Source organism: Oncorhynchus nerka, linkage group LG4, assembly GCF_034236695.1.
Source record: "Oncorhynchus nerka isolate Pitt River linkage group LG4, Oner_Uvic_2.0, whole genome shotgun sequence".
Classification (NCBI taxonomy): domain Eukaryota; kingdom Metazoa; phylum Chordata; class Actinopteri; order Salmoniformes; family Salmonidae; genus Oncorhynchus; species Oncorhynchus nerka.
Window position 1 is genome coordinate 41,146,225 of NC_088399.1, and position 27,855 is coordinate 41,174,079.

The 27,855-nt window shown below is 42.8% G+C and overlaps 1 protein-coding gene across 3 annotated transcripts; it reads left to right on the forward strand.

Annotated features, from left to right (window-relative positions):
• The first annotated feature begins 2,422 nt into the window (after window positions 1–2,422).
• Window positions 2,423–27,770, forward strand: LOC115124649 (E3 ubiquitin-protein ligase RNF34-like). Of its 3 annotated transcripts, none has more exons than XM_029654082.2 (9): window positions 2,423–2,530; window positions 2,735–2,770; window positions 17,801–18,019; window positions 21,675–22,103; window positions 23,905–23,970; window positions 24,166–24,367; window positions 24,597–24,632; window positions 24,834–24,875; window positions 25,891–27,770. In XM_029654082.2, the coding sequence occupies exons 2-9, from the start codon at window positions 2,762–2,764 to the stop codon at window positions 26,073–26,075; spliced, it is 1,188 nt and encodes a 395-aa protein (XP_029509942.1). In that variant the 5' UTR covers window positions 2,423–2,530; window positions 2,735–2,761; the 3' UTR covers window positions 26,076–27,770. The 3 variants fall into 3 exon arrangements, with proteins under 3 accessions (XP_029509942.1, XP_029509964.1, XP_029509958.1); XM_029654104.2 differs by having other exon boundaries at window positions 21,729–22,103; XM_029654098.2 differs by lacking the exon at window positions 24,834–24,875.
• Window positions 27,771–27,855: the final 85 nt, after the last annotated feature.

Below are 27,855 nucleotides of genomic sequence, written 5' to 3' on the forward strand. Positions count from 1 at the left end.
GACAGGGTGAGCACTACCATCAGTCCTGTGTCATGCCAACAGTAAAGCATCCTGAGACCATTCATGTGTGGGGTTGCTTCTCAGCCAAGGGAGTGGGCTCGCTCACAATTTTGCCCAAGAACACAGCCATGAATAAAGAATGGTACCAATACATCCCCTGAGAGCAACTTCTCCCAACCATCCAGGAACATAAGGCAAAAATGATAACTACGTGGCTCGGGGAACAAAACATCGATATTTTGGGTCCATGGCCAGGAAACTCCCCAGACCTTAATCCCATTGAGAACTTGTGGTCAATCCTCAAGAGGCGGGTGGACAAACAAAAACCCACAAATTCTGACAAACTCCAAGCATTGGTTATGCAAGAATGGGCTGCCATCAGTCAGGATGTTGCCCAGAAGTTAATTGACATCATGCCAGGGCAGATTGCAGAGGTCTTGAAAAAGAAGGGTCAACACTGCAAATACTGACTCTTTGCATCAACTTCATGTTATTGTCAATAGAAGCCTTTGACACTTATGAAATGCTTGTAATTATACTTCATTATTCCATAGTAACATCTGACAAAAATATCTAAAGACACAGGATAGTTTCACAACATTGTAGTTACTCCACAATACTAATGTAATTGACAGAGTGAAAAGAAGGAAGCCTGTGCAGAATACAAATATTCCAAGACATGCATCCTGTTTGCAATAAGGCACTAACGTAAATCTACAAAAAAATGTGGCAAAGAAATGAACACAAGGCCAAGTATACACTGGAGTTGCTTACCAAGACCACATGGAATGTTCCTGAGTGGCCTAGTTATAGTTTTGACTTAAATCTACTTGAAATTCCATGGCAAGGCCTCAAAATGGTTGTCTAGTGATGATCAACAACCGATTTGACAGAGCTTGAATAATTTTTTAAAGAATAATGGGCAAATGTTGCACAATGCAGGTGTGGAAAGCTCTTACCCAGAAAGATTCACAGCTGTAATCGCTGCCAAAGGTGCGTCTACAAAGTATTGACTCAGGGCTGTGAATGTGTTTGTAAATTAGATATTTATCTATTTCATTTCAATACATTTGCTAAGATTTCTCAAAACATCTTTTCACTTTGTCATGGGATATTGTGTTTAGATGGATGAGAGAGGGAAAAAATCCATTTAATCCATTTTGAAATCAGGCTGTAACACAACAAAATGTAGAATACGTGAAGAGATAGTGTATGAATACTTTCTGAAGGCACTGTATAAATAGCTTTTTGTTGTAGGCACAATTTATGGTACAAATGTCCCTAATATTTGGAACAGGCTAAATTTATTTTGGACAGGCTTACTGTTTACCCATAAGAAGTAAAAAAATTTTTTTTTAAAAAGAAGCAACTTCTGAAGTATGTGATTTTTGCAGGTTGTGGGTTATAGTGTACATATGCACCTTTCTGTGCATGGATTATTCTTTGTATGGCTAATGCTGTCTGCATAGGTTTGTTTATTTACTTGTTCTCTTTTGTGTAGGCCTAATGTTTTGTTGTGCTGTAATCTCTCCATTGCAGCATCTCTCTCTCTCTCTCTCCATCTCTCCCTCTCTCTCTCACTCTCTCTCTCTCTATCTCTCTCTCTCTCTATCTCTCTATCTCTCTCTCTCTCTCTCTCTCTCTCTCTCTCTCCCTCTCTCTCTCTCTCTCTCTCTCTCTCTCTCTCTCTCTGTCTGCAAGCCTAGGGACCATTTGCATTTCTGATCACCCTGACACACACACAAACACACACTTGCTTGTTTCCCCTCCTACTTTGAAGTTTGTAGAGCCAGATGCACACCTCACATTTATTTGACATTGGTTTTAGAGATGAAGTGATCTGATTAAGTGTTTTGTGAAATAATACTTATTCAAGACATCAGATGAAAATCATGCAAAATATAGTAGATACTGTATTTGTTTCCCAAAGAAGTATGTTTTGTGTATGCATTACTGATACTCATAGGCGAATCAAATGACCATTCAGAGATTCACTAGGCTCTATAATTTGTTATAGACTTCTAGTGCAGTGAAGTGATCCGCAGATATGAAGCTGCAGGTGTGTTCGATGGCTCTGTGTTCGGCTAAAATTAAATCATAGCCTACTGGGATATAACTCACCTGTGCACTGTGCACTAGTTTCATGTTCACCCCTAAACATGTTGCAACATAATCAAGTTAACATCTTAATAAAAAAATGCTGAAACAGCGTTTCATAAATTCCCAATATCTAAATTAAATATCGATAGTGCACGGCGGGTTGCCCGTATCAAGACGTGCGCGTGTCTAAGGATAGTTTAGAACGCCTACTATGCGGCAATTGAAAAGGCGATTGGCTGGTAAAGATAACCGTACCTCGGGTTATTTGCTGATTGGTCCAGGGTGACTTGTACGTTGCGTTATGCTCATTCTGCAAATACACAGAGAGCTTCTGAGAGGGAAGACGTAATGGTGTGATTCCTTGTGCCCTTGCAATGGTCATCATTCTAATATTACTCGACAAATTCCAGAACCGGGAGTCGGAATGAAGGTATGGTAAGCCTATTGCAATGTCAAAGTGTCTGTGTTATTATATTTTTGCACAACCGGCTTGCATTCTATCTATTTTACAACTTTCAATTACGGTTGTCGACAAAATATTTAAACAAAATTTCAATTTCATATGCAGTCAAACCCATGCAATGTTATAAAATTACAATACATGAATTGTGTTTTTTTGTCGTTTGCTTTAAAGGGTTGCAAACTCTGATTATACGGATGCATGTATAAGGTGAGTAAACATTCATGTTTTTACCGGTTGGAATATTTTCTCATGGTTGAAATATTTATGTTGCGTTCTATTTATAATGGCATCCATATATGATATTATATGTTGATGGTCATGAGCGCTTTCTGACCCTCAGTCTGACACTAGTGGACTGTACCACTGTGCACCAGTGTCAGACTGGGACCACAGTGCGATGTCTATTCCATTTCCCAGCGTTAATCTGCTATAATGAGATCAGTATACTGCAGTCAATGAGTGAGGAAATATTTGTGAGATTTCTGGTCTGTTGATAAATACCCGTACTTAGTTAGCCTTTGGACTCAGTAATCTCTACAACTCACTGACCGGTAGTGCTACAACAGGCGAGAACAATAGCAATGTAGATGGTGAGGTGGAGGATGGATGATTATGAAAAATAACCCCCTTGCACTTTGTCAGTGAGAGTATCCAACTTGCAGGAAAGTTATTTACCTCGTTTTAATTAACCACCTCTACCCCCTTTTTAAAAGTCCTGCTTCTTGCAACACTAATGAGTATCAGAGTATAGAATTTGGAGTAAAGATGTTCTAAATTGAGCAATTATGTCCAATGGTAATGTTTGGCTCCGATCCAGCATATCAGTGTTATGTTATGCAGCAGGTAAACATAAGGAGTTTATCCCCACCCATTGTAGGGAGGTGAATACTTTGCTGTGAAGACGTACTGTATCTTCCTTGTATATGCAATGAAGGAACACATTGATGTTAGACAAGTGTCGATACAAATGCTGGCTATGATTGTTCAAAGGACTATCATAAACACATGTGTATTATTGCATGTTTGTGCAACATCTGTATCTTCAGGTATTCCATATTGTCCTTGTTGTCTCAGTGCAGGTGAAAGGTCATCTGGTCTTCTTTCTGATCATGACAAACCATAATCTGTCCCAGAGAGAACGCTGTGATGTTTTGTTGACTAATCTGGTTTATATTGAAAATGAGCTTTTCAGTTCATGAGAAATGGAGGATGATAGCTGAAATACAGTACAACTCATGAATTGATACTGCATTCTGTTATTCAACACGACTTCTCTTGAGTTCCATTGAATTGTCATGGGGACTTGTTCGAGACAGGTCTGTTGCTCATTGGGGCATATTGTTTTATTGTGCAAGAGAATTCACTCAGGATAGGTTGACTGCCATGACACAGTTCTGAAGTCCAAAATGGATTTGGAACTGTGGGATGAGCTATGGTCTGTTGGAATGAAATGTGATGCATACTCAGAAAGGTATCCGTTTATTAAATACAGCAGTCATACTGTATTTAATATCACAGGAGCAGACACACCACTTTGTTTTTATTTCCTGCAAACAAAATATTCCCTGATCCAAATCACTATTTTTTATTAGTAGGAGCTGTCCTCTTCCACCCCAAGAGTAAGTGTTTAAAGCAGTTGTTCTTTCACTTCTTTTCTTTTGACTGCGTAAGAATGAGGTCTTATTTCTAGATGTACCAACAGCCCTTTAACCCATTTAATCTCATCAGTCACAATAGTGAGAAAACTATGTTGGTACTTCTAAAGGTTTTAGAGAAGTTAAAGTTGTACTTATCAACAAATAAGCAATATAGTAGGGCGTCTAGTATGATTCAGAGAAGTTTCATATGATTTCTCAAAATGGTCACAAGACCACAAGCAGAAATCTCCAAGGTGTCCTTTTCCTGACGAATTTGGCACCAGAAGTCTGTATTCAACAGCTTAAAAACTAAGAGAGTTTCATTCTAAATTTGTCTGTAAAATGTGCTTTTATCACAATCTAATCAGTATGTTTAAAATCTATCACTTGACGGTTTCATTTCAGAGAGACAAATAATCATGTTTCTTTTTTTAAAATATCCGCCTCACTCTGAGAGGAAGAAGTAGTACTACTAGGTTTTACACAGTCAAATGTAACAAATAACTACATTTCTAAAAAGAAAATAATAATTCAATACAGTAATATGAGGTCTATACATTGTACTTTTGAGTCATTTAGCAGATGCTCTTATTCAGAGGGATTTACAGTAGATAGATAGTAGATAGATAGTAGTAGTAGATAGTAGATAGAGCTAGGTGAGACAACCACCTGTCACAGTCAAATATACAGGATACCAACATTCCATTCCAGCTAAACAAAGGATACATAGCATTTTGCACACCAAAAATAAAAACAACATCTGAGAACAGTAATATTTTAAACACACACGAAGGGACCCATAAGCAATAATTGCTGATGTAAAAACACAAATGTGAAAAATTGTATAAACTCTTCAAATACATTAATTAATTTTTTAAATATTTTTAAATATTGTCTTTTGTTGTATCTAATGTTTAAAGGGTCTAGTTTACATATGTGCCTTCATTTTCAATACATTGAATCCATGATGCTTATGGCATATACATATCGTAGTGGTCACATTTGTGATCTAATTTAATATATATATTTTATCATAGCAGATGATTGCTTTTTTCAGTAGATTGAAGTTGAGTTGGGTAATGGATATACTTGATCAAGATTATTTTACAGATGGTTTTTCCATTAGCGTCAACATATGTTTAAATCGGGGAATTGGCCATGTGTGGACCCATAAACTGAATTAGTGTAATAACGTAACAAATATTTAATGTCAAAAGGTGTCTTTAGTGTCTCTTACACAATGGTAGACCTGGTTTATGTGAGTTTTGCTGAATAGTCACAAGGGTTGACCTGGTTTATCAGAGTACTGGGACATAGCCAATTATCTTGGTTCGTATGGGTATTTGGGCTGAGATATACAGGTAAAACGTTATCCTGGCACATTTTTGCAAAAAGGTAAAATGTCGAATTAGCTAATGTTTTTCTTAATAATACATTGCAGTCAATGGGAAAAGATGAGCGTCACAGGGTTGATATTTTTCTCAATACATTGTAGTCATTGGGAAAAGATGAATGTAACAAGGTTAATGTTTTTCTCGTTTATTTAATGTCTGCCTCTCACTATTTACTTCCTCTTTATCACCCCCTCAATCTCTTTTCACTCCCTCCCCCTTCTTTAAAACTCCTCCCACTCTCACCCTCTCTGTCTTTCTCTCCCCCTCCCTCTCTCTCCCCCTTCTCTCCCTCGCTCCCCCCATTCTCTTTCCCTCCTTTCCCTCCGTCCACCTCCTCTCATCTCTCTATCCATCTCTCTTCCCGTTCCTCCTTCACCTTCTCCCATTTTTTCTCCCTTTCCCTCCGCCACCTTTCATTATCTCTCCCTCCTTCTTTCCCTGCCTCCCCCTTATCTTGCTCCCTCCTCTCTCCAACCTCTGTCTCTGTTGACACTCTCTTCCCCCCTCCTCTCTCTCTCTCCTCTCCCTCCTTCACCCTCTCCCCCATTCTCTTTCTCTCTCTCCCTCCCTCTTACCCCTCCATTTGATCTTCCTCCTTTCCCTCCCTCCATCCCCCTCCTCTCTATCCCCATCCCTCCTTCACCCTCTCTCTCCCCTTCCCTCACTTTTTCTCTCTCTCCTCCCCCTTCATTCTCTCTCCCTCCTTCTTTTCCTGCCTCTCCCTCCTCTTATCTCTCCCTCCACTCTCCCACAGACAGGCCGATAGACTGACAGACAGACAGGCAGGCAGGCCAGCAGTTAGACAGACAGACAGACAGACAGTTTCAAGTTTAAAAAAAAGAAAGAAAAAATACCAATATCCTCTTCTGAATTCATTCAGGAATTCATAACAATGCTCTTAGTTTCTGACTTGCAAGACCATTGTGTCCAATGGTGGTGAAACATTATTTTGGGTCGATTGACTTTCATATGCCAGGTCCCCCAGTTACAAATATGTACAATTTGGGAAGATTCAATCTTTTTAACCCTTTGAAACTATCCATATGACCCCCTATTAAGTCACTTTCTGTAATCATAGGATTAAATGTACAGCCTCCTGGGGACACTCTTTAATGATGCCCTGAGTTTCAAGTCTTTACGTTAAGAATTGACCGTTCTACAGAGGATGGAAGACAGTGTTTTTGTGTAACTGCAGGGAGAGAATGAAGGACCATGTTGAGGATGAATTAAGACACTTCCTTTTGCCACAGGAAGCTGAACCACAACATATAGGGCATCCCTATAAGGTCACGATTGGTTGCGTGCAAGGACGATTAGCTATCTCAATCGCAGTTTACGGAGCTTTATGATTATGTGAGGGGTGTAGGTAATTTCTATGGAGAGATGCCTTGTTTTCTGTAGGACCAAGTATTCAATGTGAAGAGTTAATTTCACATGGTCAGATACAGGCTTGGGTTCATCGGTAGTGTCTGTTGAACGATCCCATGCGTGAATTTTGTTTCTAGCCTCAACCATTCTGCCAATGTCACTCAAAAGCACATTAACTCTAGTTCAGGCTTCAAGCGAGGCCTAACTTTCTGCCATGTAGTGGGGAGAGGGGCAAATTAATTAATTGTTAATTGGATTAAGGTTAGAGTTATGGCAATCTATCACATTTATTTATAAAGCCATTTTTACATCAGCAGATGTTTGTACAGAAACCTAGCCTAAAACCCCGAAGAGCATGCAATGCAGATGTAGAAGCACGGTGGCTAGGAAAAGCTCCATAGAAAGGCAGGAACCTAGGAAGAGACCTAGAGAGGAACCCGACTCTGAGGGGTGGCCAGTGTGTCTAGGGTTGAGGCATTAACCCTAGCTTCATGTCCACATTGCAGCTCAACCCTCAGCCTTGCCTCAATCCTAACCTTAACTTCATATCAACTCCCGGCTCAACCCTAAACCTAGCCTCAACCCTAACTTCATATAAACTCCCAGCTCAACCTTATCTGCAACCCTGTCCCTAACTCTAACCTTAACCCACACTTCGTCTCCACATTTTGGCTCAACGCTTCTGCCGATGTCACTCAAAAGGACATTAACTCCTGATCAGGCTTCAAGTGAGGCCTACCTTTCTGCCATATGTAGTGGGGAGAGTGGGAATTTAATTAGAGTATGGGGGTTACCTGGCCTCCACAATCATCCGACCTCAACCCAATTGAGATGGTTTGGGATGAGTTGGGCCACAGTATGAAGGAAAAGCAGCCAACAAGTGCTCAGCATATGTGGGAACTCCTTCAAGACTGTTGGAAAAGCATTCCAGGTGAAGCTGGTTGAGAGAATGCCAAGAGTGTGCAAAGCTGTCATCAAGGCAAAGGGTGGCACCTTTGAAGAATCTCAAATATATTTGATTTGTTCAACACTTTTTTGGTTTCTACATGATTCCATATGTGCTACTTCATAGTTTTGTTGTCTTCACTATTGTTCTATAATGTAGAAAATAGTCAAAATAAAGAACACCCCTTGAATGAGTAGGTGTGTCCAAACTGTTGACTGGTACTGTATATGTATAAGGAATTTGAAAATGATTTATACTTTTACTGTCACGTTCTGACCATCGTTCGTATGTGTTTTCCTTGTTTTAGTGTTGGTCAGGACGTGAGCTGGGTGGGCATTCTATGTTGTGTGTCTGGTTTGTCTATTTCTATGTTTGGCCTGATATGGTTCTCAATCAGAGGCAGGTGTTAGTCATTGTCTCTGATTGGGAACCATATTTAGGTAGCCTGTTTTGTGTTGGGTTTTGTGGGTGATTGTTCCTGTCTTTGTGTTTGCACCAGATGGGACTGTTTTAGGTTTTCTCACGTTTGTTGTTTTTGTTATCTCATGTGTAGTTTCTTTATAAATGAAAGAACATGAATAACCACCACTCTGCATTTTGGTCCGCCTCTACTTCACCTAAAGAAAGCCGTTATATTTACTTAAGTATATTTTAGCAATTACATTTAATTTTGATACTTACGTATATTTAAAACCAAATACTTTTAGACTTTTAACTCAAGTAATATTTTACTGGTGGACTTTCACTTTTACTTGACTCATTTTCTATTACGGTATCTTTACTTTTACTCAAGTATGAAAATTGGGTACTTTTTCCACCACTACAAAACGCTATATAATAAAAAAAAATTGAAATGTTGATATATTCACTTTTATTGTATGAAGAACTTATGAAAGAGATTGGTGTGTTTTTTCACTATCTACTCATGGTATGGGGTTGTTCAATGACAGACATGCATTTGTTTGAAATCTATCACTTGATGGTTTCTTTTCAGAGATAAATAATCATTTTATTTTGCTGAACAATATCCGCCTCACTCTCAGAGAAATGAGTAGTACTGATAGGTTATACACAGTCAAATGTAAAAAAAAAAAAAAAACATTTTGAATAAAGAACTGTACATTTGTGACATCAGTATAAACAGTACAGTAAAATGAGATCTGTAGGTAAAACATTTCCATTAGACATTTTTGTCATTTAGTAGATGTTCTTATCCATATTGACTTGCAGTTAGTCTGTTGGGCTTAAGATAGCTTGGTGAGACAACGGCATGTCACGGTCAAATATATAGGATTCAAACATTCCATTCCATCTAAAGAATGGATATGTAGCGTTATTTTTTAATAAAAATCTATGAATAAAAAAACAGAGGAGAACAGTAATATTTTACACACACATTAAGGTACCCATAAGCAATCATTTCTAGTGAAAAAACACAAATGTGAAGAATTGGTGGATTTTGCGTTTAGGAAGAAAAAGTAAATTATTTGCACAGTTTGTCAACCTTGTCTGGTCTTTGTTCTTTAAGGGAATGTCTTACACTGTCATATAGTCTGCAAAAAAGGATGATAGTGTCACGGTCGTCCTCCTCTTCATCTGAAGAGGAGAGCCGAGAAGGATCGGAGGACCAAAATGCGGTGTGGTATGTGTTCATGATGAAATTTAATAAAGAAAACACTGAACACTGAAACACACTATACAAAACAATAAACAAATAATGACTGTGAGGCTAAATGAGAACTGTGATGACACAAGCAATCAACATAGACAATCACCCACAAACAAACAGTGCAACCCAGGCTACGTAAGTATTATTCTCAATCAGAGACAACTAATGACACCTGCCTCTGATTGAGAACCATACTAGGCCGAAACATACAAATCCCCAAATCATAGAAAAACAAAACATAGACTGCCCACCCCAACTCACGCCCTGACCATACTAAATAAATACAAAACAAAGGAAATAAAGGTCAGAACGTGACAGAAGTCAAAGGTCAGAAGCATTTAATATCCCAATGCTCATCAGCAGGTTCAGCACATCATGAGATAGACATTTTAACAGTGTAGAAAACAGTCAACATGACAGGTGGGGTTAAGGGCCCTAAATGCCCCCCCATCAGATAAAACTGCCCACAACCAGGCATGTTATAGTAATTAATATTTAATCTTCATGATCAGTGGATGATACATTAATAAGCACAAAGAAAGTGTAGATATTGGTAACAGAGTAGTGCACTGTAGTGTAACTCTTGTTTGCAGGTATCTCTTGTATGCTTTGGCAGTCCCTCCCTGCAGAGCTTACTGGGTGCTAATTGAGGTGACAGGGGAAAGCTCTGCCTCTGGCACTGTGCCAGATATGAGTGATTTTATGGCCAGACCGCTGTGCCTCATCCTGGTAAATCTAGCAGAAAAGAGGAGGAAGGGTGTAGTAATGGCCCACTGAGTGACTGTCCAAAGGGAAGGGGCACATCTGAGTCATGGGGGCTCATTTACATTTTAAAGTCGAGGGGTGTGAATACTGTAGCATTGACATGCAGTGCATTCGGAAAGTAATCGGACTCCTTGACTTTTTCCACATTTTGTTACATTACAGCCTTATTTTAAAATTGATTAAATAATTGTTTTTCCCCCTCATCAATGACAAAGGGAAAACTGTTTTTTTTAAATTTGGGGAAATGTATTACAAATAAAAAACAGAAACACCTCATTTACATAAGTATTCAGACCCAGGTGCATCTTGTTTCTATTTATCATCCCTGAGATGTTTCTACGCCTTGATTGGAGTCCACCTGTGGTAAATTCAATTGATTGGACATGATTTGGAAAGGCAAACACTTGTCTATATAAGGTCCCAGAGTTGACAGTGCATGTCAGAGCAAAAACCAAGCCATGTGGGTGAAGGAATTGTCCGTAGAGCTCTGAGAGGATTGTGTCGAGGCACAGATCTGGGGAAGGGTACCAAAACATTTCTGCATTATTGAAGGTCCCAAGAACACAGTGGCCTCCATCATTCTTAAATGGAAGAAGTTTGGAACCACCAAGACTCTTCCTAGAGCTGGCCACCCGGCCAAACTGATCAATCGGGGAGGAGAAGGGCCGTGGTCACTCTGACAAAGCTCCAGAGTTCCTCTGTGGAGATGGGAGGACCTTCCAGAAGGACAACCATCTCTGCATCAATCCAATCAGGCCTTTATGGTAGATTGGCCAGACGGAAGTCATTCCTCAGTGAAAGGCACATGACAGCCTGCTTGGAATTTGCCAAAAGGCATCTAAAGACTTTCAGACCATGAGAAACAAGATTATCTGGTCTGATGAAACCAAGATTGAACTCTTTGGCCTAAAGGCCAAGCGTCACGTCTGGAGGAAACCTGGCACATCCCTACGGTGAAGAATGGTGGTGACAGCATCATGCTGTGGGGTGTTTTTCAATGGCAGGGACTGGGAGACTAGTCAAGATCGAGAGAAAGATGAACGGAGCAACTTACAGAGAGATCCTTGATAAAAACCTGCTCCAGAGCGCTCAGGACGTCAGACTGGGGCAACAGGACAACGACCCTAAGCACACAGCCAAGACAACCCAGGAGTGGCTTCGGGACAAGTCTCTGAATGTCCATGAGTGGCCCAGCCAGAGGCCGGACTGCAAGCTGACACTAGTGGCCAGTTGTATGGTGTTTCCTCTGACACATTGGTACGGCTGGATTCTGGGTTAAGCAAGCAGTGCGGCTTGGCAGGGTTGTATTTTGGAGGACTCATGGCTCTCGACCTTCGCCTCTCCCCAGTCTGTACGGGAGTGGCAGTGATGGGCCAAGACTACCAATTGGGTAAAAGTAAATAAATAAAAAGATATAATAAAAAATTGTTACAGAGTTTAATGACTGTTATAGGATCTACATTGTAGTTACTCCACAATACTAACTGAATTGACTGCGCGAAAAGAAGGAAGCCTGTACAGAATACAAATATTCCAAAACCTGCATCCTGTTTGTAATAAGGCCCTAAAGTACAACTGCAAAAAATGTGGCAAAGAAATTAACTTTATGTCCTGAATAAAAAGTGTTGTGTTTGGGGCAAATCAAACACATCACTAAGTACCACTCTTCATATTTTCAAGCATGGTGGTGGCTGCATCCTGTCATTGGCAAGGACTAGAGTTTTTTAGGATAAAAAGAAACTGAATAGAACAAGCACAGGCAAAATCCTAGAGGAAAACCTGGTTCAGTCTTCTTTCCAACAGACACTGGGAGACGAATTCACCTTTCAGCAGGACAATAACGTAAAACACAAGGCCAAATATACAATGGAGTTGCTTACTAAGACAACATTTTAATGTTGAGTGGCCTAGTTAAAGTTTTCACTTAAGTAATGTGCAAATATTGTATAATCCAGGTGTGTAAAGCACTTTCTTTTTTTCTTTATTTACCTTTATTTAACTAGGCAAGTCAGTTAAGACATTCTTATTTACACTTAGGGACTTACCCAGAAAGACTCACAGCTGTAATCGCTGTCATAGGTGATTCTAACATGTATTGACTCAGGGGTGTGAATACTTATGTTAATGAGATATTTCTGTATTTCGTTTTCAAGAAATTTGCTAACATTTCTAAAAACATGTTTTCACTTTGTCATTATGGGGTATTGTGCGTAGATGGGTGAGAAGTTTAGTTTTATTGAACCCATTGTGAATTCTGCCTGTAACACAACACATTTTGCAATAAGTCAAGGTGTATGAATAGTTTCTGAAGGCAACAAAGCAAAATGTTATCAGGAAAACTGGAACTAGAAAGTGAGCTGCTGGGGTCCTTTCTGTTCAGTTTCACAACAAGCTTATTGCTGTAATGTATTTCCGAGAAGACCTTCTCTTTCTCAGTGCAGTCAGTTCCACATATTCCATCTAGCCATCTGACATGCACTTATGTAACTGAGGTGAGATCACAGAGCACAGGGCAGGCCTGAGTATTGTGGCAGGTCATGGCTGAGCAGAGCTTTATTTGTGGACAGCGGCGACCCCTGCTCGTAAAATATACACTGGCTTCTCTTCTGAACTCAGACAGAGCCACATACTGTATGCTCATGTCAGCTCTTGATTCCCCAGACCGTGGAACAGAAGACATATTCTCTCTCTCTCCCTGCCCCTCCCTCATCCTCTCATCAGTATGCTCCAAGGAGCTACGTCTGAGATCACACCATCTTGGGTCTCAGGCTCTGGAGTGGACAGTCTTGCTGTCAGTAAAACATTGATCAGGAAAACATGTCACATGTACTGTACGGTCCTCTTATGGTCCTTGACCACACTAATATCCCTAAGTGCACCTACTCTACCAGGTCATAAGGCTGTCATAACTGAGAAATTACCCCACTGCTCCCACAGCAACCATAGAAGTCTTTATGTAGAGAAGATGTTTTCACTTTCCTCTCATCTGGTGTTTTTTGTCTATAAGAGCTGTGGTCACCTTCCTCTCATCGGGTGTTTTTTGTCTATAAGAGCTGTGGTCACCTTCCTCTCATCTGATGCTTTTTGTCTATAAGAGCTGTGGTCACCTTCCTCTCATCAGGTGCTTTTTGTCTATAAGAGCTGTGGTCACCTTCCTCTCATCAGGTGCTTTTTGTCTATAAGAGCTGTGGTCACCTTCCTCTCATCTGGTGTTTTTTGTTTATAAGAGCTGTGGTCACCTTCCTCTCATCTGGTGTTTTTTGTCTATAAGAGCTGTGGTCACCTTCCTCTCATCTGGTGTTTTTTGTTTATAAGAGCTGTGGTCACCTTCCTCTCATCTGGTGTTTTTTGTCTATAAGAGCTGTGGTCACCTTCCTCTCATCAGGTGTTTTTTGTCTATAAGAGCTGTGGTCACCTTCCTCTCATCAGGTGCTTTTTGTCTATAAGAGCTGTGGTCACTTTCCTGCTGCAATATTTTTATTCATTAGATAATGGACAGATGTATTGATTAATCCCCTTCGGACTAGCTCATTAGGACAGGCTGTTTGGGCTCTGGTGTAGAGGTCGACCGATTATGATTTTTCAACGCCGATACCGATTATTGGAGGACAAAAAACGGATGCCGATTAATCGGCCGATTACATTTTTTTTCTTTTGTTTGTTGAGTTGAGTTGAGTTGAAGTATTTTTTTACAGGGACAGTGCACATTAATCAACGTTTCAGTAAAAGTGCCGGTTTTAGCCAGCCGGCTAATTTTCAACCGCAGTCCCTGGGCAGGTTATTAAAAACAATTACAATATAGACAATAGCAACATAGAACAAGCAAGACATAGCAACATAGGACAAGCAAGACATAGCATACAGACAGAGCAACATAGGACAAGCAAGACGTAGCATACAGACAGAACAAAAAGCAGCAATACAAAATTCATAAAAGCAACAAAGTGTTTCCACACCTCACAAGCTACAGACAACAGACAACATGGAAAGCGGCAACACACAGCTAGGGACCATGTTCACAAATCTGATTGACCTTTAGCCATGTCTTCAAGCATTTTGTGAAAGTGTGATATGTGGTGCAGTTATGTGTGTCTGATGGCAGTGTATTCCAGACATGGGAAGCTCTCACAGAGAATGCAGATTTACTAAAGGTGCTTTTCCTTAGGGGAACTATACAGTCACCTCTCATGGCAGACCTTGTGGATCTGCTGCCATATGTCTGGGTTTTCTGTTTAACAAAAATATTGAGTGGAGGGGGAGCCAGGCCATTAAGGATCTTGAATACAAGACATGCGTCGGTGTATTGCACAATATTTTCCCAACTCAAGAGCTCATGCTTTCTAAGGATGTGACAATGATGATGGTTATTGGGCTTCCTATCAAGCACTTTAAGAGCCTGTTTGTAGACAGAATGAATAGGTTTTAATGTTGTACAGCAAGCTTGGGCCCAACTAGTCAAGCAGTATGTTAAGTGGGGGAGTATCATAGTTTCGAAGTACAGTTTTGCTACCTCTGTAGTCAAACAATTTCGTATAAATCGGAAATTAGCTAGGTTGAATTTGGTTATTTGAATGACCTTTTTCACATGCTTTTTAAAAGAGAGGTTGGAATCAAGTATGATGCCAAGGTACTTAAAATCGGATACCACCTGGAGCTTCTCCCCTGACACATAGACATCTGGCTCAGTAGCATCTGTTGCCCTCTTTGTGAAGAACATGCAAACAGTTTTTTTCACATTGAGATGCAAACACGAGTCACTGAGCCACTTTGTAACCTGGACCATTACAGTAGTGAGTTCTTGTGCAGCTTGTTGTTTGCTCTTTGCATGCACATATATCATTGTATCATCTGCATACATTTGAACTTCAGACCCAGTACAGACAGAAGGCAGATCATTAATGTACAGGCTGAACAGGAGGGACCCCAGTATTGACCCTTGGGGCACGCCCACATCATAGCTACGAGTGGGCGACAGCTCATTGCTCACTCTGACACACTGAGTTCTGCCTTCAAGGTATGATTTCATCCATCTCAAGGCATCAGGGGAAAAGTTGAACTTGGACGTTTTGTGATGAGAATCTCATGGTTAACAGTATCAAAAGCCTTCCTTAGGTCCAGAAACACAGCCTCAACAGCACCCCCTTTGTCCATCTTGGACTTCACATTTTCCAGAAGAAAGCAGTTGGCCGTTTCTGTAATGATGACAATTACAACAATACTGAATGAACACTTATTTTAACTTAATATAATACATCAACAAAATCAATTTAGCCTCAAATAAATAATGAAACTTGTTCAATTTGGTTTAAATAATGCAAAAACAAAGTGTTGGAGAAGAAAGTAAAAGTGCAATATGTGCCATGTAAGAAAGCTAACCTTTAAGTTCCTTGCTCAGAACATGAGAACATATGAAAGCTGGTGGTTCCTTTTAACATGAGTCTTCAATATTCCCAGATAAGAAGTTTTAGGTTGTAGTTATTATAGGAATTATAGGACTATTTCTCTCTATACCATTTGTATTTCATATACCTTTGACTATTGGAATATCTTATAGGCACTTTAGTATTGCCAGTGTAACAGTATAGCTTCCGTCCCTCTCCTTGCTCCTACCTGGGCTCGAACCAGGGACACATCGACAACAGCCACCCTCGAAGCAGCGTTACCCATGCAGAGCAAGGGGAACAACTACTCCAAGTCTCAGAGCTAGTGTCTTTTGAAATGCTATTAGCGCGCACCCTGCTAACTAGCTAGCCATTTCACATCACATCGTTACACCAGCCTTATCTCGGGAGTTGATAGGCTTGAAGTCATAAACAGCAGAGCTGCTGGCAAAACGCACGAAAGTGCTGTTTGAATGAATGCTTATGAGCCTGCTGGTGCCTACCATTGCTCAGTCAGACTGCTCTATCAAATCATAGACTTAATTATAACATAATAACACACAGAAATAAGAGCCTTTGGTCATTAATATGGTCGAATCCGGAAACTATCATCTCGAAAACAAGACGTTTATTCTTTCAGTGAAATACGGAACCGTTCTGTATTTTATCTAACGGGTGGCATCCATCAGTCTAAATATCCCTGTTACATTGCACAACCTTCAATGTTATGTCATAATTACGTAAAATTCTGTCAAATTAGTTCGCAACGAGCCAGGCGGTCCAAACCGTTGCATATACTCTGACTCTGCGTGCAATGAACGCAAGAGAAGTGACACAATTTCACCTGGTTAATATTGCCTGCTATCCTGAATTTCTTTTAGCTAAATATGCAGGTTTAAAAATATGTACTTCTGTGTGTTGATTTTAAGAAAGGCATTGGTGTTTATGGTTAGGTACACGTTGGAGCAACGACAGTCCTTTTTCAAGAATGCGCACTGCATCTATTATATGCAATGCAGGACACGCTAGATAAACTAGTAATATCATCAACCATGTGTAGTTATAACTAGTGATTATGATTGTTTATGTTAAATGCTAGCTAGCTTACCTTGGCTTCTTACTGCATTTGCGTAACAGGCGGGCTCCTCGTGAGGCAGGGGTTAGAGCGCTGGACTAGTTAACTGTAAAGTTGCAAGATTGAATCCCTGAGCTGACAAGGTAAAAATCTGTCGTTCTGCCCCTGAACAAGGCAGTTAACCCACCGTTCCTAGGCCGTCATTGAAAATAAGAATGTGTTCTTAACCGACTTGCCTTGTTAAATAAAGATGATATAAAGGTGTAAAAAAAAAAAATCGGCAAAATCGGCGTCCAGAATTACCGATTTCCGATTGTTATGAAAACTTGAAATCGGCCATTCCGATTAAACGGTCAACCTCTACTCTGGTGCTTGACTCAGTCATTTTCAACCTCAAACAGACCCAAAGAGTTCTCATAATAATGTATTTGCAGCCAGCGTCCTGTCTTTTTTTGTGTCTTTCACCCAGTTCGTTCCAGTCTGAGAGACTATTAAAGTCTTTCTTCTGAAGCTCTATAAACCGTAACATCCGCCTCTGCTGCACCACTGTTCACAGGCCTCTGAATACGTTCTGTTCTGAATACGCCGGCTGCCGCCATGCACTGCTACACAATTTTCAATGCACTAGGATCCCGGAGACTGTATTACAATATTTCAATGCCTTTTGTAGAGGAACTCAGGAGCCACAAAGGCATGTAGTTCATTGAGGGGGAACGGTTGTTGAGCAGCGGAAGATCACACTGAGGCATTGTGGGATTCAGGGACAAATGACAAATAAAGTGTGAAGTCTGCAATCCTTTCCCTTAGTGATGCGACCTGCAACAAAAGTTGTAAAAAAGGAATGAAATTGGGGCACTGTATTGATTGCATTGCAGGCTACTATGATTTCAGTACTGCCAAAGGCATATTGTTTATGAACCTACTGGGATGGATAATAGGACTCTAATCTAGGCATTCAAACTTGGAGAACAGACGTGCATGCTGTGTATGTTTGTGTCGTAGGCAGGGGCATCGTCCATGTGGGCATCATGCTGCGGGCTGCTGAACGAGGTGATAGGCACAGGGACGGTGCGCGGGCAGCAGCCAGGGTTCGGGGCCGGGGCGGGGCCCTTCCGCTTTGCCCCCAGCGCCGGGTACTCCACCTACCCCCCCACCAGCGCAGGGAGTGTAGGTCAGCTCTGCAAGGCCTGTGGGCTGGCCTTCTCTGTCTTCAGGCGCAAGGTAAGTGGTGAGGGGGATGATGTTTTTAGTGTGTATGATGATGATGATGTTGTTTATGATGAGAACACTGATGAGGACAGTGTGTAAGAAGAGGAGGAGGAGGAGGAAGAATGCGCCCCTTAAAAATAAACAAATAAAACTAACTTCCATATGAAGTACTCAATCATAATGGCCACACCAGGGCACCAGCTTAGACTGCAGACAGGTAAATGGCAGAGTGTCTCTAGGCGTTGTCTGACAGTGTGGCATGCTGGGACAGCGATGGAAGCCCCTGGAGCGTTCTCTGAGCTTCCAGGCTTAGACTGCTCTATCAGCCCGCTCACACCTGTTGCTATGCGAATGGCAGATTCAGTCCCGGGTTATATTATAACCACACGTGTGTGTGTGTGTGTGTGTGGCTCAGCTTGATATTTGTGTCATGAAAGCAGAGGTTCAGGGGGATTAACACTGATGATTGAAGAATAGATCTGTCAGAGTGGTCCGCAGCTCATTTACACACCAATGACATGGAAAAATCTCCATTCAAACTGGCTGTCTGTCAGTCGATTCATCTGAATTGCCTCAGTAAACCGAGATAAGCTTGTGAATGTCAGGAATATCTGGGCAATTTGCCATATAGTATTATTTAGATTTTATGTGCCAAGAAATGAGATAAAGTCCTCCTCTGTCCTAGAACATGGTGATGTCATAGGGAATCAAATCAAATGTATTTAGCTGATCAGCTGATATCTCAAAGTGCTGTACAGAAACCCAGCCTAAAACCCCAAACAGCAAGCAATGCAGATGTAGAAGCACGGTGGCTAGGAAAAACTCCCTACAACGGCCAGAACCTAGGAAGAAACCTAGAGAGTAACCATGCTATGAGGGGTGGCCAGTCCTCTTCTGGCTGTGCCGATCATTCAGAGTATCTCTACCGCTTCTGCTGTCTCTAGAGAGTTGAAAACAGCAGGTCTGGGACAGGTAGCAGGTCTGGGACAGGTAGCACGTCCGGTGAAACTGGAGCAGCAGCACGGCCAGGTGTACTGGAGAGAGAGAGAGAGAGAGAGAGAGAGAGAGAGAGAGAGAGAGATGAGTCTTCAATAAAGATTTAAAGGTTGAGACCGATTCTGCGTCTCTCACATGGGTAGGCAGACCATTCCATAAAAATGGAGCTCTATAGGAGAAAGCCCTGCCTCTAGCTGTTTGCTTAGAAATTCTAGGGACAGTTAGGAGGTCTGCGTCTTGTGACCGTAGCGTACGTGTCGGTATGTGCGGCAGGACTAAATCGGAAAGATAGGTAGGAGCAAGCCCATGTAATGCTTTGTAGGTTAGCAGTAAAACCTTGAAATCAGCCCTTGCCTTAACAGGAAGCCAGTGTAGAGAGTCTAGCACTGGAGTAATATGATCAAATGTTTTGGATCTAGTCAAGATTCTAGCAGCTGTGTTTAGCACTAACTGAAGTTTATTTATTGCTTTATCCAGGTAGACGGAAAGTAGAGCATTGCACTAGTCTAACCTAGAAGTGACAAAAGCATGGATTAATTTTTCTGCATCATTTTTGGACAGAATGTTTCTGATTTTTGCAATGTTATGTAGATGGAAAAAAGCTGTCCTTGAAACAGTCTTGATATGTTCGTTCAAAGAGAGATCAGGGTCCAGAGTAACGCCGAGGTCCTTCACAGTTTTATTTGAGACGACTGTACAACCATCAAGATTAATTGTCAGATTCAACAGAAGATCTCTTTGTTTCTTGGGACCTAGAACTAGCAGCCATCCACTTCCTTATGTCTGAAACACAGGCTTCCAGCGAGGGCAGTTTTGGGGCTTCACCATGTTTCATCGAAATGTACAGCTGTGTGTCATCCGCATAGCAGTGAAAGTTAACATTATGTTTCCGAATGACATCCCCAAGAGGTAAAATATATAGTGAAAACAATAGTGGTCCCAAAACGGAACCTTGAGGAACACCGACATTTACAGTTGATTTGTCAGAGGACAAACCATCCACAGAGACAAACAGATATCTTTCAAACAGATAAGATCCAAACCAGGACAGAACTTGTCCGTGTAGACCAATTTGGGTTTCCAATATCTCCAAAAGAATGTGGTGATCGATGGTATCAAAGCAGCACTAAGATCTCGGCGCATGAGGAAAGATGTAGAGCCTCGGTCTGACACCATTAAAAGGTCATTTACCACCTTCACAAATGAGTCCTTGTTTTGGAAAGCTGTTGTTTAGCAAATTTGGCAAATCCCTCTCATTAGCTGTAATTAATATATTTCCAAAAACAGGAAAGTTAAATGACGCCATGAGGCCAAATAATTAATTAAATCTAGTAATTAATTGATCAGGAGGAATGGACATGACTGGCTGATGGGATCGCCTGTCTTCTAAATGTGTGTGGTGACTCTTCCTCTCTCTACTTCCTCTCTCTACTCCCTCTCCCTACTCCCTCTCTCTACTCCCTCTCCCTACTCCCTCTCTCTACTCCCTCTCCCTACTCCCTCTCTCTACTCCCTCTCCCTACTTCCTCTCTCTACTCCCTCTCCCTACTTCCTCTCTCTACTCCCTCTCCCTACTCCCTCTCCCTATTCCCTCTCTCTCTCTCTACTCCCTCTCTCTCTCCCTACTCCCTCTCCCCTACTCCCTCTCCCTATTCCCCTCTCTCTCTCTACTCCCTCTCTCTCTCCCTACTCCCTCTCCCTACTCCCTCTCCCTATTCCCTCTCTCTCTCTACTCCCTCTCTCTCTCCCTACTCCCTCTCCCTACTCCCTCTCTCTACTCCCTCTCTCTCTCTACTCCCTCTCTCTACTCCCTCTCTCTACCCCTCTCCCTACTCCCTCTCTCTACTCCCTCTCTCTACTCCCTCTCCCTACTCCCTCTCTCTACTCCCTTTCTCTACTCCCTCTCCCTACTCCCTCTCTCTCTCTACTCCCTCTCTCTCTCCCTACTCCCTCCCTCTCCCTACTCCCTCTCTCTCCCCTACTCCCTCTCTCTCTCCTACTCCCTCCCTCTCCCTCTCTCTCCCTACTCCCTCTCTCTCTCCCTACTCCCTCCCTCTCTCTCTACTCCCTCTCTCTCTCCCTACTCCCTCCCTCTCCCTACTCCCTATCTCTCCCTACTCCCTCTCTCTCTCCCTACTCCCTCCCTCTCCCTACTCCCTCCCTCTCCCTACTCCCTCCCTCTCTCTACTCCCTCTCTCTCTCTACTCCCTCTCTCTCTACTCCCTCCCTCTCCCTACTCCCTCCCTCTCCCTACTCCCTCTCTCTCTTTACTCCCTCTCCCTCTCTCTACTCCCTCTCTCTACCTACTCCCTCTCTCTACTCCCTCTCCCTCTCTCTACTCCCTCCCTCTCTCTCTACTCCCTCTCTCTCTACTCACTCTCTCTCTACTCCCTCTCTCACTCTCTCTACTCTTCCTCTCTCTACTCCCTCTCTCTCTCTATTCCCTCACTCCCTCTCTCTCTATTCCCTCACTCTCTCCCTCTCTCTATTCCCTCTCTCCCTCTCTATTCCCTCGCTCTCTCCCTCTCTCTACTCCCTCTCTCTCTACTCCCTCTCTCTACTCCTCGCTCTCTCTACTCTCTCTCCCTCTCTCTACTCCCTCTCTCTCTCTCTCTATTCCCTCTCTCTACTCCCTCTCTCTACTCCCTCTCTCTCTCCCTCTCTTTCTCAGCACATTTGCTCGGACTGTAAGAAGAGTTTCTGTGCCCTGTGCTCGGTGCTGCAGGAGAACCTCCGCTGCTGCACCACCTGCCACCTCCTGCGCGGAACGGCCTTCCAGAGACCACAGCTCATGGCGCTGCGCGTTAAAGACCTGCGCCAGTACCTGCTGCTGCGCAACATCCCCACAGACACCTGCAGGGAGAAGGAAGACCTGGTGGACCTGGTGCTCTGCCACCTGGAAGCAGGGGAAAACACCTCCACACAAGGAGCTGTAGAGGAGGAGGAGGACACAGACAGCCTGCACTCCCTCCCCCACTCCCTCCACGCCTCGCCCCCCTCAGCCACACGACGCTCCGCCTCGGAGCAGTCGGTGCTCTCTGCCTCCCAGGGAGACGCTCCTCTCAGCCGGAGTGACAGCTCAGGGACCGCTCAGAGCCAGGTGTGACGGCACACAACACACACACACTCACACACGCATGCACAGTCGCACACGCACGCGGACACACACACACACACTCACACACGCACGCCAACACACACACACACACACACAAAAACTTGGTCCCATTCCCTCACGTCTGCCCCCCTCCGTTTCTGCCTTCCCTGCTCTTTTGACATCTGTCCTACTTGTTTCAAAGCTAATTAATGTGAAGCTTGAAGAGCACATGGCACGGATGTGGGAAGCATATTTGTCAGTGTGAAGTCACAGCTAAGCATAACAATCAGCAACGTGCAATCTGTTCTAGATCTCTAGTGCTGGTTTGTAGGGCTATGATTGTCCCCAGTCCTACTGAAAGTAACCCCCTGGGAAAACCATATAGGCTAAACATAGGAGCATAAAAAGCTCCCAAGCAGTCTAGTAATTGCAGTGTAGTATTGCAGTCAGGCCCTGTTCTTTGCAGCCAGAAAGAAAAAAACAGTTTGATACAGTCTGGTGCTGTGTGTGTTTGACATGAATGAGGTGCCTCACTCACACAGGGAAAAGCCCAGCGCCACTGCAGTGAGCTGACGTCCACTTGACTGACTGCTGGAAACAGCTGCGTTTACAGTGTCACCCTGGGAGCTGGAGCCAGTCAGCAACAGTCAAGGCTTAAACCCTTTGCCTGTTAAGCTGAATCGGTTATGTCACGCTCAGTCGCACACAGGCTGGCTTCTGATTCCTCTCAACCGCACAGCTGTAACTGAGAAGACAGAGAGAAAGAGAAAGACAACAGTACTTCTCACATCTCTGTCCCTGGGGTCATCTTCGGCATCCCAAACATCAACATCCTCCTATTGTGATACCGCTAGCACTGTCTTTGCTGCTATCGAGGAGAGATGTACTCTGACAGTGATGTGTGGTTGTCTCACCAACTATCTTAAGATGAATGCACCAACTGTAACACCCTCGGCTGGTTATGGGCATCGCTGGTGCCCGGTGCTTGCACAGCGGTTCGATCGTTCGAGCGTGACATCTGGGCTGGGGAGGCTAGCACGCCACCAACAGGACTGCTGATGCATTATTAACGCAGGTGCATGCTGGGAGCCTGCTGGCTTATTGGTCCAGCGGAATGTGACGGAGGGAGCGCGTGTGTGTGCATGTACGACCAGGGACGTCAGCGTCCCCAAACCCCTACACACCCATCCCTCATTGTGATGTCACACCAGAAGAATGCCTGGCGCCTGCACCATTAGCTAACTGCTTTATGTGCTATGGTCCAGTGGAGACAGAGACGAGGGGAGTCTAGGCTACTCTCTTCATTGCACATAAAGGGCTGAGTTAATGCGGGGCAATATGCCGCAAGCCAAACGCATTCTCACCAGACTCACTCTGCTTTTTTGCTGCATCCCTGCCAAGACCATTGGATTCTGGTCGCAGGCAAACTCCTAATAAAGCCATCGCCTTCAAGAAAGGGAATAGTTAACCACTGATTTGAAGATTAGAAGAAGCAAAATGATGCTGAATACTAAGTGTAACACGGGCAACCTTTTAGAGGACACGCCTCCATACCGAATTTCCTTATCAGACATTTTAAGAGAGCCATCAAATATCAATGTGATTAACTGCAAGTGGAAGTCTCGTGATTAGAGCCCACCCTGTGGTGTTTTATAGACATTCTGATTTGTGGGCGAAAGAGTGAGGAGCATCCTTTCGGGGAAAAAAAAAAGTATTTCAAAGCTGCTTATCTGCTTTCATACCATTTAAAAACTGAATCTGACCGTCTTTTTGATCTATGTTTTGTTTTCTGTGGAAACCCCAGCCGCATGGGGAAGCTCCAACCATCCCCCTCCTGCACCTGGAACCTGCCAGGGAACCTATCATAGAGGTGAGACAGCCAGCTCTGCCTCTGTCTCCACCGCATGTGTTTAACTGAAGAGAACTCACTGACCCACTCTTGTGAGAGGATTCACTCTGTGCTATTGCTTCAATGACCATGTCGTTCACTACAAAAACCTAGTCGTAGTTGAACTTGTTGGCTTGCACATGTTTTCTGAAGGGCCTCCTCTTCTCTCTCTGGTAGGTCAGTCCGGTGACGCAGAGGAGGATGCGGGCCTCTTTGTCTGACCTGGATAATGAGGGGGACATTGAGAGCCTGTCTGTTCGGCAGCTCAAAGAGATTCTGGCCCGTAACTTTGTCAACTACTCTGGATGCTGTGAGAAGTGGGAGCTGATCGAGCGGGTACATCGGCTCTACAGGGAGAACGAGCAGAACAGGAAGTCCAGTAAGCACCACGTTGAATCATTTCCTCCTTTACCAACCAACCTTAACCTCAGCTAGAACCCATAGTGATCCTGTTAATAATGACCATTGCAGCTTATCAATCTCCAGTTAAACCCTATTTTCAACCACATAGAAACTGTCCAAGTTAAAACATATTTTTTTTGATTGGTGTTATTTACAGTTCCAGATACAGCACAGTATTAAAAATGCATTTCTTGATTTTATTTTAGTGGAAAATGTCAGTAACATCAACAGCATGACCGCAGGTGAGCATTCAACACTCTATCGTTGGGTTGTATATAACATGCACATATTTGTGTGGAAGTGTGACTTCTCATTCACTGCTGGATCAGATGACTGTGTGCAGGAGTTGTTCTCAGTACTACGTGAGGTGGAAGAATTGGAGTAAGAGCTTGTATCCTGTTAGAATCACTAATGGCTCTTTTGGTATGTGCTTTCATTCTAAGTGGTGGCATATCCTCCACCTATATGCAATGGTGCAGTGGGAGGTAAGGCATTATTGTGTAAAGCATGTCTAACTCCAACATCATCCCACCTGCAAAACCACAGAGTGCTCAGCACTGTCTTAAAATACAACTCTCCATATTGATGCATGCTGAAGTCTAATTTCCGTCGGATCCTGATCATATTTCCCGGCATGGTTCCATGTTGTTCTCATTTCCATCATCTCATTAGTACTGAAGGCCTGTCGTTCATCCTGTCATTAACGCGGTCCCTAACAACTCTTACCTCGTTACGACCCGTCATATTATTTGAATCCCACCATCTTCATCAGGTTTCATTGTAGTGCAGGTCTTTGAGACACCCTTCCTAATAATATAAAGGGCTTGAGGGTTGCATTTATACCCTGCTGTTTAACACACTAAGTGTTGTTCTGGGGAGAGACCAGTTAACCCTGCTGTTTAACACACTAAGTGTTGTTCTGGAGAGAGACCAGTTAACCCTGCTGTTTAACACACTAAGTGTTGTTCTGGAGAGAGACCAGTTAAACCCTGCTGTTTAACACACTGTGTTGTTCTGGAGAGAGACCAGTTAACCCTGCTGTTTAACACACTAAGTGTTGTTCTGGAGAGAGACCAGTTAACCCTGCTGTTTAACACACTAAGTGTTGTTCTGGAGAGAGACCAGTTAACCCTGCTGTTTAACACACTAAGTGTTCTGGAGAGAGACCAGTTAATCCTGCTGTTTAAATTGACTATTGACGCACTACATACATCATGTAGCTACTGATCAGAGGAGGCTGGTGGGAGGAACTATAGGACGATGGGCTCATTGTAATGGCTGGAATGGAATGAATGGAACAGGTATCAAACAGATCAAATATATGGAAACCACGTGACTCTGTTGCAATTATTCCATTCCAGCCATTACAATGAGCCCGTTTTCTGAGGGCTCCACTGCTACTGATGTAGGGTATGTGAATGAACCAGAGAAGACGGCCATCCTCAGGCTGCGTACTGCGTAGGGTAATGCTGTTTCCTCATACCTTGTTTCTCTCCACAGATAGTATGAAGGCTCAGCTGGCCTCTGATGATCACCTGTGTCGCATCTGCATGGACGCTGTGATCGACTGTGTGCTGCTAGAGTGCGGCCACATGGTCACCTGTACCAAATGTGGGATGAGGATGAGCGAGTGCCCCATCTGCAGGCAGTACGTGGTGCGGGCCGTGCACGTCTTCAAGTCTTAACTCTGCCGTGGGCGAGCATTTCAGCCGAGGACATTGAACCTGCGGCAGAGTGTGCACATGCTCGAAAACCTGAATCTGTAGTGAGGGAGTGTGAATGGGCTGTGCACGTTTCCAAGGATGCAACAGACGTGCACATCCTCCAGTTGAAATGACATGCAGAGCAGACAGCTTCACACAGCCTAACTTCTATTACTAGAACTACAAGTCCCACTCCCCCCCAGTGATGGTCTGGGCCCCACTGGCTGCACTGAATGACCTTCTACAGGTCTTTAGTGTAACACACACTGAACCGTTCCAAAAATAACTACAATATCTTATTTTACAGTGCTTCATTTCAGTTTGTAGCATTTAAAAAACAAACGTATAAATAACCATGGAGCGGAGTTGGTCCCATGGATGCTTGAATTGGATGTGATTGTTCATGGTGAGTGGCTGAGGTGATCAAGGTGGAAATGATGACGATATCCCAGGGTTAGAGTCGATATGGTTTACACACTCCTGTCACACCAGGCTATACTGTACGTATCTCCTTCACTGTTCTTTAGTATGTGCAATATTTAAAAAAATTAAAAAAAGAGACTTCTATGTGTGAGTGAGGGACTGTCTGTCTATAAACCAGTCTGTATGTTTCTGTGCTGTTTCGTTCTACACACACATCGTAGGGTGTTTTAGGTGCCAAACTTCACACCACAACTACAGTACATTACTGATGTCTGATTGCGGTTTCTATGCCAAGTGCCACTCCTCACTTCAGGCCATGCATTGTAGATTGGAGCAGCATCCAACCCAAACTCAAATGAATCAAATGTGTTCAAGCTCTGTGATTTGGTTAGATTATAGGGAAACACTTGAGCCACATGCTATGGGTTAGTAAGGGGCTTCAGTTCAGAGTTGCTCCACCCATCTCTTCTTGCATGTGTTTAGTCAGTCACAAGTGATATCACATTATGATCAATATGTACTATGTTGATGATCTTGTTTGGCTTGGATAAGGCTCCCGTCTACTGCACGCTGTCTACTGTGGTAACATGCCATACACTGTGGCTGGGTCATCCCGTGCTTTATATTCCTGTGCTCTGTGTCGCTTTTATTAAAGTCAGGCATGACTGGCAATGCGTCTCTGCCATTTAATTAAGCAATATCATGCCATTTATTTTTCCATAGGTGTTTTGTCCGCTTGTTGTTGTCCATCGGCCGTGTTCAACTCGAGAAGTAGGTAATCGGTGCCTATACTTAAACATATCTTTTATCATGTTGTGGGTGTGTCTTGTGATATCTCTAATATTTTTTGAAGAGAATAAAAAGGAAGCATAACCTAAGTCTATTCTACATGAATCAGTTAATAAAATACAGCTTCTGTTCTTTCAGATTTTTTGAATGACTTTAAAAAAAAGTAGCTACTGATGCCTGTGGTACGTTATAGCAGAAAAGCTTATTGCTGTAAAATGTATTGCATATGATATCTAATATTGTTGTTTACTGATATGTAATCTATAGATAAATATATTTTTCCATTTTCTTTGGAAGTCTTATATAATTTATTAGCATTAAATTGATATTTTTTGAGGTTGAATTGCAATTTTTTTCAGAATGTAAATGCACTTAATTTGATCAGATGAATATGATGTTCTGCCAATCAAAAACAGAGCACTTACTGATCATGTGACAGCTCACAATTAAAGTTCTCTCCTTTTCCTTTGGAGAATGTCTTGTTCTTACCTGCTGGGATCCATTTATACATCACACACGGTAGCGAACTCTGTCACTGTATTTACATGTT